The sequence below is a fragment of the Podarcis tiliguerta genome (assembly GCF_965153285.1).
Source record: "Podarcis tiliguerta genome assembly, chromosome: 1".
Lineage (NCBI taxonomy): Eukaryota > Metazoa > Chordata > Lepidosauria > Squamata > Lacertidae > Podarcis > Podarcis tiliguerta.
The window spans coordinates 45,665,694-45,680,051 of record NC_139534.1 but is presented as its reverse complement, the minus strand read 5'-3'; the positions used below and the strand labels follow the sequence as shown (position 1 = coordinate 45,680,051).

At 41.4% G+C, this 14,358-nt stretch overlaps 1 protein-coding gene across 6 annotated transcripts in view; it reads right to left on the bottom strand.

Moving 5' to 3' along the window:
• Positions 1-14,358, bottom strand: part of ADCY5 (adenylate cyclase 5) — a 174,779-nt gene that overhangs the window by 16,132 nt on the left and 144,289 nt on the right. For all 6 annotated transcript variants that reach the window (XR_014503644.1, XR_014503645.1, XR_014503646.1 and 3 more), the window contains 3 exons: positions 8,164-8,251; positions 3,358-3,474; positions 2,663-2,827 (listed from right to left, as the gene is read on the bottom strand). Coding sequence is in view for 3 of the 6 variants with exons in the window: in XM_083405879.1 (XP_083262005.1) it covers positions 2,663-2,827; positions 3,358-3,474; positions 8,164-8,251 (370 nt within the window). In the remaining 3 variants the exon portion in view is untranslated. The remainder of the gene's footprint in view (positions 1-2,662; positions 2,828-3,357; positions 3,475-8,163; positions 8,252-14,358) is intronic.

The window sequence follows — 14,358 nt, the reverse complement described above, 5'->3', positions numbered from 1 at the left end:
TTTTTGCCCAAGTGCAATACTTTACATTTCTCCCTGTTAAAGTTCATCTTGTTTGTTTTGGCCCAGTTCTCTAATCTGTCAAGGTCGTTTTGAAGTGTGATCCTGTCCTCTGGGGTGTTAGCCACCCCTCCCAGTTTGGTGTCATCTGCAAATTTGATCAGGATGCCCTTGAGTCCATCATCCAAGTCGTTGATAAAGATGTTGAATAAGACCGGGCCCAAGACAGAACCCTGTGGCACCCCACTAGTCACTCTTCTCCAGGATGAAGAGGAACTATTGATGAGCACCCTTTGGGTTTGGTCAGTCAGCCAGTTACAAATCCACTGAGTGGTAGCATAGTCAAGACCGCATTTTACCAGCTTCTTTACAAGAATATCATGGGGCACTTTGTCAAATGCCTTGCTGAAATCAAGGTAGGCTACATCCAATGCGTTCCCTTCATCTACCAGGCTTGTAATTCTGTCAAAAAACGAGATCAGGTTAGTCTGACATGACTTATTTTTCAGAAATCCATGCTGACTATTGGTGAGCACAGCATTCCTTTCTAGGTGCTCACAGACTGTTTGCTTAATGATCTGCTCCAGAATCTTCCCTGGTATTGATGTCAGACTGACTGGGCGATAATTATTTGGGTCCTCTCTTTTCCCCTTTTTCAAAATAGGGACATTTGCCCTCCTCCAGTCTGCCAGGACTTTGCCTGTTCTCCAGGAATTCTCAAAGATGACTGCCAGTGGTTCTGAGATTACATCTGCCAGTTCTTTTAATACTCTTGGATGCAGTTCGTCTGGCCCTGGAAACTTGAATACATCTAAACTAGCCAAGTATTCTTGTACTATCTCCTTAGTTATTCTGAGCTATGTTTCCTCTGCTGAATCATTTGCTCCAAATTCTTCAGGTCGGGCATTGTTTTCTTTATCGGAGAAGACTGAGGCAAAGAAGGCATTGAGGAGTTCAGTCCTTTCTGTGTCCCCTGTTTGCATTTCACCATCTTCTCCTCTGAGTGACCCCACTGTTTCTTTGTTCTTCCTTTTGCTACGGACATACCCATAAAAGCCTTTTTTGTTGCTTTTAACCTCTCTAGCAAGTTGCTCTCTCCAGTTGCTGGACTTTGTCTTCTAAGAGGGCAATCAATGTACAACTGCTGCAGGTAAAGCTGCCTGCAACCTTTGGCAAGATGGCAAACATTGCGCAGGAACTGCAGGCGACTGCAGCTGTTCCCTCACCCTCCATCTTGAGAACGTGTCGTTGGGGGTGGCTACAGTGGTCCTCCATAAGAAAACCCTTTTGCTCCTCCTTCAGCTGCTGCCCTGCAAGCTCTGAACTTATCAACTTATTTTAATCAACTTATTTTAATTATTCTTCTTTTGCTATGTCACATGTCAGTTAATATAAGGCTCTGTACAACTTTGGTTGAGGGTACCTTAGGTCCAGCGTGCCACTGAACATCCTTCAATGGATGCTTATACTGGGACTGGCACATTTGTCTAGCTGGGCTTCCAGCAGGCCCACACAATGCCTGACCCACCAAGCCTCAGCAGCAGTTTAGTCCTCTGGCAGTTAAAAGTCCACCTTTTATTCTGTAAGGTATGTGCATGCATGCCTATTTGAATGTACATACATCATATATGCATACGTGTTTAATGCATCTTTGTTTTCATTAACTTGTAATTTTGTGTGACAGCTGTCAGCTGCTCCAAAGTCAATTCTACGTATGATGCATAATGAAGGTGGCATTGCAAACTCATAGAAACCACCTCAGATCAAGACTTATATTTTTCAAATGCCACTCCCTTTAAAAGTTTTTTTTAGGTATTTAATTAGAAAGGAGCGCATCAGAACAGTGTGATTCTTTACATGTCTACTCAGAAGCAAGTGTCATTGACCTCAGTGGAACCAACCCCCAAGGTAAGTGTGTATAAAACTGCAGCTACATTAAACCTGGTGTGGTAGCAGCATTGAATAATAGCACTATCCCACCTATTGTCTGGAGTGGTAAAGCTGAGAATTAAGTGTAGAATTGGTTTGACACATTATCAGTGGCAAAAGGATATTGTATGCAGAAGGCCCTAGGTCTGAAACCTGTAATCTCTCATTTAAAGGATCTTAAGTAGCTGGGCTAAGGGACGTGGGTGGCGCTGTGGGTTAAACCACAGAGCCTAGGGCTTTCCGATCAGAAGGTCAGCAGTTCGAATCCCAGCGATTGTGTGAGCTCCTGTTACTCGGTCCCAGCTCCTGCCAACCTAGCAGTTCGAAAGCACGTCAAAGTGCAAGTAGATAAATAGGTACCATTCTGATGGGAAGGTAAACGGCATTTCCGTGCGCTGCTCTGGTTTGCCAGAAGCAGCTTAGTCATGCTAGCCACATGATGGAAGCTGTCTGAGGACAAACGCCGGCTCCCTCGGCCTATAGAGCAAGATGACGGCAGCAACCCCAGAGTCGTCCACGACTGCACTTAATGGTCAGGGGTCCCTTTACCCTTTACCTTTAAGTAGCTGGGCTAGAAAGAATCTCTACCTGGAAAAAGATCTCTACCTGAAGACAATGGAAAGGAGCTGAAAACAGCTGAAACAGACAACAGTGGGCTAAGTGATTAACTGTCTCATTCAGCATAAAACAGGGCCACTTATAGTTTGTACGAATTAAAAAACTTAAACACACCCACCTCTGGGAAATTGCAGCTTGGCTGGGAGCTGGCACATAATCCTTGTACTGTCCCCAGGCTGTAATTGGAGGCAGAGTAGCTAATATGGCACATGTTCACCTCACGTGGGGTGATGTTATACTCTGCAGCCACGCAATCACGGAGATCCACAGTGCTGCAAGTGAACTGGCAGAAAGGAAGTGATTAAAAACAGCTAACTACAATGGAATGTACTCAGGGCAGAGATGCATTAAGAGATGGTTCTCTGCACAATGGCAAAGTGGCCCAGCACAGATGGCTCTTGGGCCTGACAATATAAACCACCAATTAAACAGCGGCGGCTGTAATGACTGCTTTAGCAGGTATGCAAAACATCATCTACCTCTTCCCACATCCCAAGTATTGTCTAACGCATCTAATTAATATACCATGAAACTGGCACTGGGAATTCCCAGGAAGTGCTCCATTTACAGGTGAAACAATTAGCATTGCTTTGATCCTATCTATTTTAAAGACATAATATTGGCCAACGCACTGGAGACATTAAGTTGTAACCATGACTGGTTAGAAGAATTCGGAAAATTACTGAGCCCACGCCTACTTTTATTTCATTGGTCACACATACACCAGGAGCTATGCTTTCTGTTGTACCCTACATCTTCTGGGCACTGATAGGTCAGTGATGCTAAATAAAAGTAACAACCAGTGTAACATACCATGTTGGCAAAGGCTGAGAGGAAAACCAATACAATGGTAAAGACCCCAACTATGGTGTTGTTGGTCCTGGACTGAACAATCTTCCTTGAGAGTGTCTGGAGTGGAGCTGGAAAAAGCTGGTCAAAAAAGAGAAAGCAAGATGTTTGAAATCATGATTCTGGATAAATATCTTGCACACTAAAGAACAATACACATTAGAAAGTACAAAAGCTGACATGCCAGATCACTGAACATCTGTCTTCCTCTAGGTAATTTTCGGAGCAGAAAGGCTAAATGCATAATTGCTTGGCTAACTTGTCATACTGACTTGCTGCTCCCTGATTAAAATAATGGTTTCTAAATCAGAACCAGAAAGAATGGTGTGCAAAACAAAACAAAACATCCGATTCTGATCTCAGAATAAATGGATATATAAACATGCATTTTGAAATAACCTGTTTTGCTTCCAAGATTCTAGCTAGAATTGAGTTTTGTCTTCATGTCACCTCTTACTATGTTTAGATGGACAATAGGTAGAACTGCAGCAGTGAATTGTACAGTAGTCAATAACACTGGCAAATGTCTTCAAGCTTCCAAAGGCACCAGAGATTTGAACATTAAAGCCCAGCTGCATCAGATCAAAGACCTATCTAGGCCACCATTCTGAGTTCACAATGCCTATGGAAAACTCATAAGCAGGACCCAAGCTAAACAGCACTGTCCTGCTCATGATTCCCCAGCAACTGTTACTGCCTCTGATACTGGACGTAATGCATAGTAATAATGACTAGCATTTATGGATACTCTCCTCCTCCATGAATTTGTCTAATCACCTTTTGAAGCCCTCGGAGTTTGGCTTGTACTGAATCTTGTGACCCTCTGGGATCTACAAACATTTATCTACTCTACAGGAGCTGTTCAGGAATCAACTTCAACTAAATTAACTCTAAATGGTATTTGGCTGACCAGTGAGTTTGGGATCTTGGAGATTATCTTCCGATATTAAGTTTTAACCTGGTGAGTTCAGGGGAGCATATTTTCCTTCACTTGCTTCCCGCACATCTTCCTCCAATAGGTTTCTGTTTGTGGCTCACCCCACCCCAGCACTCAAATCTCCTGTGCAAGGAGATAACAAGGATACATTTCTAGAATTCAGATGTTTGAGTTCTGTAAAACTAAAAGGCTTCCCTGCTGTTAATTTCGCCTCATCAAAATGCTCCCCAATTCAATCCCTAGAGAGAAATCTGAGACACAGACAAATAGCAGCTCAAATATGCATCATTATCATTGCACCAACTAGGCTTCTAAGTGGTTTCTTTTTTAAAAGAAGACAGTGAGAAATGGCTTGTGTATTGCTTTTTTAGCAATGACTAACCACGCCAGCCTCTTCCTTTTTGCTCCCCCCCCTTTTTTTATTGCACGGTTACAAGAGTTGCATTTTGCTTCCTACACAAGCACAATTATGAAGCTGTTTGATGAACAGGAGGGCTGATTAGCTGGTGCCTATTACAAAAGGAGACAGATACAACATGTGACAATGCTGTGCCTCTTTTAAGCTGCTGCCTTCACCTGCATCCATTACAGAACTATCTAAAATCACTGGACCAGATTTTTTCTTTGGTTGGGGTGGGGAGGGGGGAGATCATCTATCATACCAGGCACTGACATAATAAAAGATAGCAATAAACTGTAAGATGGTAATAAAAATCTAGCAATGTTCTTCCAAGTGGTTAAATTAAGCTTGTAAGTAGTTCTCAATGCGACAGATGAATCACAGTCAAACATCACCCTATTCTACACAGACAAGGAGAAAGTTTAAATTATGTGCAGCATGAGGTGCAGGCTTTTCATACTACCTCTGCCTGCACAAAATTTTTTTAGAGTACTGTAAGGATTTTCAGCCTAATCAGACTCCCATCAAGCTCTGAAGGAAGGACTGGATAATTACATATTTAGAATTTTACATATTTATGTAATACAGAAATTCATCCAATCCCAAATTTGGAAAATGTCAGCATTTGAACTGCTTTCTTCTATTGAGAACCTAACTGCTCGTTATTTGACTATCTGGAAACCATTTTTCAAAATGGTCTAGCTGAAGTAGAAAAACCCAGATTTGTTGGCAAAGAATATGTTATGCAATGTATGAAAAACCATTTGCTCATAAACATTTACCTTTCATTGCCCTGGAATGTGGAATACAAAATCTGAGGTCATAAACCACTAGTCAGGGATGGAAAAGCTCCAGCCTGTGGACCAGGTCTGACCTGCCAAGCCTCTCCATTTTGCCCATGAGGCTGTTTTTCCCAAACCAGGCACACCTGCCTCACACCTGATATCATATGTGATGTCAGTTGTGGGGCAGGTAGAGGCACAACTGGATCAGCTGCAGAAAGCAGGACAGAACTCCCCACACAAGGAGTGATGCACAAGGAGTTCAATCCCACGGGTTCAGCTACTTTGCAGGGTGCAGGGTACTTCCTGCATGCACATCAGCTGATGTGCAGGGTGTTCAATTCTCCTTGGATATTAACCTGCAAAGTTCTTACCTGGCCCTACCCACAGAAGGCCGATATTTTTAAAAATCCAGCATTGGAAACTCTAAGAAGCAAATGAGAAGAATCAATGACTGATATTGTTATAGAAATGAAATAAGTAGAGTCATGATGGTAACAAGCAATGAACCCTGCAGGACAGGCCTTGCAATCTAGTTATGACCTTTGTTGAAATTGACACAGGACACCCAAATCATGCAGCAGCATGGGGCAAACAAAAACGAATCAATATAGAAGGTATAAAATTCCTAACTGTTACACTCTAGCTTGGTTCACACATAACAATAAGCTATTGGTGTTTAACAAGCCATGAATGAACCACAAGTTGTCCCATGACTTGTTCTGTGTAAACTTGTTTTGTTTTTCAGATGTTCTTGCCTCAGGCCTTTGTAGGTTGGTGAGCCTCTAAGATGAAGTAGCCAAACAAACTATGGTTAAGGAAGAGTGCTAGATATGCATATAATACCAAGTCATAGTTAAAGAAAGTCAAAGTTTGTGAGTAAACAACAAAAAATGGCTTCAGATCATGGATTGTTGGCAGTAAACAAACCAAAGCTAGGTCACTGGACAGTGTTTGAATGATCAAACAAACCATGGCTTAGAATTATATGCAAACCAACTACTATGCTCAAGCAGGCTGCCCTCCCCATCACTGATCACCTACGCATGTTCTTAAACTGGACAAGGGAACACTAGGATTAACATGAGACACCAACAAACTGGTTAAATCTCTTAAGAATAAGCATAGTCTAAGCACAAAACCTAGTTATTCTCTTTATGACACCTTTAAAGAGTATGTTTTCAATTAGCAAACCAGACTGTATTTGAAATAGAAGCTAATTTCCTACAAATAGCAGCCTATCTCAGAAATGTGGAAGCTGAGTCAGAATGGGTCATCAAGAAGTTCAGTACTGACAGCAATAAAATACTTTTGGATGCTAGGGCAATAGTTCAGAGCCTAAGCACTGAAATCAGCAAACCAAGGCAAAATAAAGGTTATAACTATAGCTGTATGATTTGTCACTAGGTATTTCATGAGTCACTACTAGTCACTTTTCCATTAGCTGGTTGTTTTTTTTCTTATTGGAAAGAAATTCAAACAGCATTCCAAGTACTGACAATGCTTTATAGAGTACAAAAAGGCAAGGGACTCTGTGTAATAGTGGTTCTGCTCCTACTTAAGGGAGGCTGTTGCTCAGCCATGCTATTTCAGGAAATTTGGTGCAAGGTGTTATTAATATGCTGATGATCCCCAGCTCTATTTCCTCATTCCATCTGAATCAGGAGAGGCAGTTCAGGTGCTAGACCAGTGATTGGAAGTGGTGATGGGCTGGGTGTGGGACAATAAATTGAAGCAAAATCCCAATAAGACAGAAGTATTATGTGTTCCAAGTTCTCTGGTTCAAGGGGAGGGGGGGAGAGGGCCTCTTCTCAAAAGGGTTACACTCCTCTGGAAGGAGGGGGCTCGCAACTTGGGGGTACTCTTGGTTCCAACATTGTTACTTGAAACTCAAGTGGCCTAAGTGACTAGAAGGCCTGTTTCCAGCTCTGACTGGTTCACCAGCTCTAGCCTTGGTCCTTCGTGACTCAGCCCCTGTACTCCATGCTTGGGTACCTTCAATCCTGAAACTTCAACTGGTTCAAAATGCAACAGCCAATTACTGGCTGAGGCTCCATTCAAGCCCCTATAACAACTATGCTGGTTAGTAGTTAGTTTCCATTCACTTTGTTGTTTAGAGCTCTAAAATGATGTAGGAGCCAATTATCTTATCGGCTCCTTACCTACAGACTGTCAGATGTTAAAATGAGCAGAGGAGGCCGTCCTGGCAGTTCTGACAGAAGTACATAGAATGATAACCCAAGAGAGGGCTTTCTCTGTGTCAGCCCATAAATTGTGGAATTCCCTTCCCACAGAGGTGTCTAGCATCATCATGGAATAGCTATCACTGTTTGCTGTATGTATTACTTGGTCTTACACACTTACACACACACACACACACACACACAATCCATCCTATTTTTCTGATTGAAAATTGTTTTTACTGGATTTAATATTGTATTTTTATATTGTTGTAATCTGGGACCTTATGGTGAAGGACAGGTAAGAGATCCAAAATCCACAGCAGGGCAATGTCTTTATGAAGACAAATTGCCACAAAATAGTGAGCAAATCATCACCCACTTGCCAGAGAATAAATCCCATTGAACTAAATGGGGCTTACTTCTGAGTAGACACACATAGGATTATACCATCAAATTATTACCACTCACCTTTACGCAGGAGTAGATGACTGAAACAAATATTACTGTGGTGAGGATCACAAAACAGGTCAGGTAGAATGCCAGCATAAACACAGAGCTGAAACCAGAAAACACAGCCATGTGAGATGAGTGTAACAAATGAAAGTAGGCATAGTAGAGTCATTGGAAGAGAGGATAGAAAACCACAATATCACTGTTCTCTTTATGTTAGCTTAGAAATATAGGAGGAAGCACCACCCTCCTGAAATAACAGCTCCAACAGTGAAAAAAGAAAAGGTTTATGATTAAGAGTAGGTCAATCCACAAGTTGGTAGTGAACAACAAAACTGGATGGCAGCTTAGTAAATTTGAGAAATATTTGCAACCCACTGTAATCATTTCACACTGTTCTTAATCAGTATGTTACATTATATTCCAAAATCCAGATACAATTTTCATTCTCATTGGTTCTATTTAAAATGATCTAAAACATCTAAAGATGCATTATTTGTCAAGCATTTGAAAAACAACAACAGAAAAATGAAAAACAGAGCAAACACCCAAATTCTGGTCACTTCCTTTGCATCAATAACCCAGTTCATACACCACATTAAGCCATAATTAACAACTTGCTGTGAGTGCACAGATCACTCTACTATGTTCCTTTCATAGTGTGAGAGCAGGAGCAACAAACCACAATATTTACCTGAGCATTGTATCTGGATCATGGATTGTTGTTGGTTTTACTCAAGAACAAATCTTCTCTTTGGAGATTACATTTCTCCTGAGGGGCAACGTGTAGCTTCAAATTGGGAGTGGGGGAAAGCAGAATTTCGTTTCTACACACCACCACCCCATAGCTATTTCCCCAGTCTAATTTGGCCTCTCTGCCTTGTGTAGCTGTCTAGAATATAAAATAAAAGGGATCAGATTCTGGATCCCCCAACACCAGGTCTACTTTGGCCCTTAGATGTGTGAATGACTTTTGCATCAACTTGAATCTATAAATTAATTATGACTATTGAGTATAAATAAAAAAAGTGTTTACATGTTGTTGCTTTACTGATATCCAAGCTAATTGGCCATCAAACCATGTAGCATTCCATTTTTTTGTGAAGTCCTTGGAATTTTTATATGTGTTTTAAATGGAGGGGGGCTTGCATGTTGCAATAAATTCTACCTCCACCGTCAAGACGCATTATGCCTCTGAAAGCCAGTTGATAAGAATTACAGACAGGCAAAAGGCTGTTGCACTTGTGACCTGCTTGTGGGCTTCCCAGAGGGATCTGGCTGGCCACTGTGAAAACAGGGTGCTGCACTATGATGGGCTATTGGCCTGATTCAGTAGGTTCTTCTTATGTTTGCATTAAGTGTAGTAGAGGTATGAAACTTGGCTGGTATGGGGAGGGGCCACTAGGGGCACATCGGAAGATGGCTGACAATAACATCTCTCCGACCCACACGAGGTAATTAGGAGGCTGTGATGGGAGTAAATAGCCTCCCTACCCCCCCAAGGTTGGGGGGGGCTGCCCTTGCCTGCTGTGCCCTATACCACTCCCGAATTTGTGCGGATGGGAGCACTAGGCACAATGCCCTCCTGTGGGATTTCGGCGCTCCTGGACGCCGTCTCTGATCCGTGCCACTAGCTGCAAGAACTTCAAAAGAAACAATTAGGATGAAGCGAATGCACATATTTGAAGGAAGGAGGGGGAGTAAAGACTGCTAACAGAAGAGATTTCTGATAAAACAAGACGAGTCGGAGGAACAAGAATAAATCATGAGAAGATACGCCAAGACTCGGTACGGCAAAGGGACTGATGGGGGAGGGGAAAAAAACTTTCCTTTCTTTCCTCTATGTGATTAAACAAGAACCACCCCCCTCACAAGTCAGAAATGTCGTTTTAATGACTTAAGCTGTGGATTTAAGACTGTGTGGAGATAAATTTTCTAACCAAAGCATGTTTTAAGAAGATTGTGGAATGTATAAGAGCTTTGGAATGACGCAGTTAAAAATACCGTCGCCATGTTGGCAAGCTCTGTCGGAGGACTTGAGTCTGGGAGGAGGAATAGAGCTGCTTTTGTATTGTGTGTGAGACTCCTCAGAGGGACTCAAGAATGACAGTTTGCGAGATAAATGATGGAAAGAGTGATGTTATTTATGAAAGCAATGATATATGGAAACCATCTCGATATGAGGATTGGAAGAATGGAAAAATTCACACAGGATTACAATTGGGGTTTATCTGCTTAAAGAGATTATCAGATGAGATCATAAAGAAAAAAAGAAAAAATATATACGAACAAGATGAGATGTGGAAACAGCAAGATAAGACTGGATAGAATTATGAACTTTATCTGGACTGATTTGGATATTAACGCAGCAGCAAGAAGATGATCGGAATCCCCCTTCGGAACTTGAAATATGGGTCCCCTCAACAAAAATTTAAAATTTGGCTTTGTAATTCGGAATTTATGTGATGTGATTTGATTTGATTGGTCGGTTAATAAAAATTATTTATAAAAAAAAAGAAACTTGGCTGGTATGTCACATTAGTGGAAGGGAACTGTTTCAATGTGCACAGAACACTAGGTAAAATCAGACAGTTCTGTCTCTTTCTTCATCTCCCCTCCTTGCACCCTTCCAATTTTGAAAAAAGGTCCAGTGTGTGGCCCAGTTGCATTGGTTAGAATATTTTAACTGAACAGTGAGTGGCACAGCAATGACAGTGACTTTTGCCACCTCAGCACAGAAGGTGGGGCCAGGACCGGGTAGTGCCAGAGCAGGGAGGAAATATTTTCCCTTGTGCCAGTACTGATACCTATGTATTAGGCAGATCGGTTTCCCAACTACCATATAGAATCCAGGTTATATGGGCTTGTTCAGAGTAATACCTCCACTTCAATTCAGAACATCATTGCCATGCTTATGAGTGAAACATTTCCATGTTACCTTATTATTAAAAACAACAAACAAACAAACAAACAAACAAAACTGGCTCACCCTTCCCTTCCTATTGCTCAACCTCATCCATAATTCAACAACAATGATTATCACGCACGGTAACATTAAGGCTAACCACATGAAAGCCAGCTGGGTTTCATGCTCTTCCCTGACTACAAAGAGCATTTCTACTTGCTAATATATTCATCAGGCTTTTGTGGCTTTCCTGCTGATTGCAATAAATTTATCACTGCCATTTTGCTGAGAGTTTTCATTTCTGGACCCCTCCATGCTTTTGGTCAGTATCTCATGGACATTTACAGTGCTCAACGCACAAATATCCATTGCCACACAATATCACAAACATTGAACTGGTTCAGACATAATGATTTCAATCCGATAATCCATGGTTTGGGGGCCAAGAATGATCTCTCCTTGAGTACCTAATTTCAATGAAGTTTTCTTAAACTAGTTTGAACCAGGAAACTGTTGTTTAAATGCTGCTTACAAAGCAGAAGTCTTCCTTGAACCCAGACATGCAAAGAGAGGAGAGAAGAGGAAGCATGTGGGCATAAGCCTCATTCTTTGTCTGATGAACTATAGTTTACAAGACCAAGATGGTTATGTCTGAATTGAGCCATCTTTATGTATAATTTGGTTGTCCCAGCAGTTCTTAGAGAATGTCTGCACTACAGACAAATATTTACACTACAAATAAAAAGCAAATGAAGCAATGAACCTCTAAAATACACAATACCTTTATTAAGACCAATTAAAATGCCACAAAATAATGGCAAAACTTTTGAGTTCTCCAGAACATTTAATCAGGTAAAAAGTTACACAAAGCAGGGGGGAGGGGAAAATGTACCATAATCAGGTTGGATATTGCAGCCATAAGGTAAGCTTTTATATTTAGCTCCTTCATCAAGTCTCTGCTAGGTGTTACAGTTATCAGGCTACACACCCAGGATTCTGGGATAAAGACTCAAGGGCTGCTTCCTATTTTTAATTTTGTCGATATAAAGACTGAAGTGTTTGTCTATTTCTTGCTCTCTGCCTAACTAGGAAGCTTTGTCAACGTCCAGTCTAAATTTTTTACTTCTTAATTTTCCCTGTCTTTCACCCCACCCCTCACCCCAGTTTTGTGTGGCATATTGCCTGATGAAGAGTTCTGGAGTTCTGGATAACCAAAAAGGGTGCAGATAAATCAGTTTAATATTGTTGCATGCCACCCCAATCTCCAAGTGGTCCTGTGAGAAAGAGTTAGTGGCTGTCTAACAGAGAATTCTGAGTGTCCTCAACAAACCACAATTCCTAGAATTCTCCAGCAGTGGAAGTAATGACAGCATTATTGCTTTAAAGCCGAAGTAAGTTTGCAGGGTAAGTTTAGCTGGGAAAATGACCTCTCCAAGGATTTGTCCTAAAGCTCAAACTTGATGGCTTTCACCTTCCCCACAAAGCTGTTAGAGCAAAAGTGAAAATTAGCTGCTAATCGTTTTTTGCAGTGTGTATTTTGATTCCGGACTCTAGACATGGCTGCCAAACTACTGTCAACACCTCTGCTATTTTGAACCACCACTAAGTAGAAAGCTGGCCTCTTTACACCAGTTTTATTATGGGTAAAATTATAACTAGAGTCCTGCTTCACAGTCTACAACCCTGTGAACTGAATTACAGTAAGATGTGCCTGGGATTTCCAGTTTCAGCAAATAATACTTTAGTTTAGATTGCTATATTTTTGTGGCTATCTTTGCATTCTCCAATATAACCAAAGTCTTATCATCAGGCAGCTTCCAAGATCACGTTGTTCTGGATTGCCTTAGCAACATCCAGACAAACTACCATGCCTGAAGCACATGATGCTTGAGGGCTTTGCCAAAATGAGCCCTGGATCCGGCTCAAATCTAATCCACTTTCTTTTTCTCCTGGCACTACAGAGACCATCAGGGAAACAGCATCATATCATTGATACAAACAGACACATACTTGGGAGGGAGAGGGTCTTGCTGCTTGCATACAATTTTTCACTGTCCTGGCAGCAGTCCCCATTCCTTGAAAGAATATACTGCTTACGCTGTTATAGCACAATTCCCTGACTTACCTTTCTTGTTGCTCTTATGGCGTTTGGGAGACAAGAAGTGAAGGGTACTAAGAATGATAAAAGTGATGAAATCTGTAGGTGTTCATTGCAAGGGGTGTGTAGGCAGATCACTTGCCTGTGAGGATGACCCAGTATATGGTTGTTGCTTGAGATCTTTCTTAAAAGCAAACTCTGGAGCCAGCCCAACTTCTTAAAAGTATTTCTTACTTAGCTAAGACAACTAGAAATGATTTTATATATATATATATATATATATATATATATATATATATGGGTAGTTATGCAATGTGTAATATGTTACACTGAATCTTTAGGCAGTGGGTGGAAATCAATGTTGAACAATTACAATTATTCAGTCAGAACAATAATTTCTGCTTGCCATACAGAACAATCTCCCCTCTCCCCACCCTATGTGCTGCTCTAGGGGTGTAATCCTAGGATCCACTAAGTCCTGGCACCTGAAGACACATGTAGCACATAATGGAAAGTCATTCCAAAGTAAAAATAGCTTTTAAAAAAAAATTGTTTCTTGGTCAGAAAGGAAAACTGGAAAGTCTGCTTCATCTGTAAAAAAAGCCAACAGCAATGCAGACCTTGCCTCAGCAATAGATGCTTTCCCAACATTACATAAGATGGGTGCGTTGCACCTTCAAGGAACATGGCAAAGGTCCCTATTCCTGTGATTACTGGGCCATTTCTGTAAAAGCTCAGAAAAGGCACAAATCCTGTAACAATTGTGATTACTGAAGAATAATGGAAATCACAGACCTCTGATCTAAAGCCTCAGAGATGCTGAGCTAAGCCAGAAAGAATAAATTTAGTAGCTTTTAATCACACATTAAAGTGAAGAGATCGACCTAAATTTAGCTGCAAGCCTCTTTTTTGATTTCTCTTCAGTTTTCCTAGATGGAGCCGTCTAAATTTTAGATTACATGTTTTTGGCTCCCGCTGCTTTGTGGAACTGATTTTCTGCCTCTCCTTGCACAGTGCTTTTTCTTTAGCCTCGAAGAAGAACAAGCCAGGATGATAAAAGCAGCAGTAAAAGGCCTTAGAAGTTTCATATGTGGGGGGTGGAGGGGACACGGTGACTTCAGCCACATCTTGTTTCCTGCCACTAACTTTTCCATCCTTTTCTTCTCCACACTCCCTTACCTCACCTCACATTGCTTCCCTGTCACTCTCC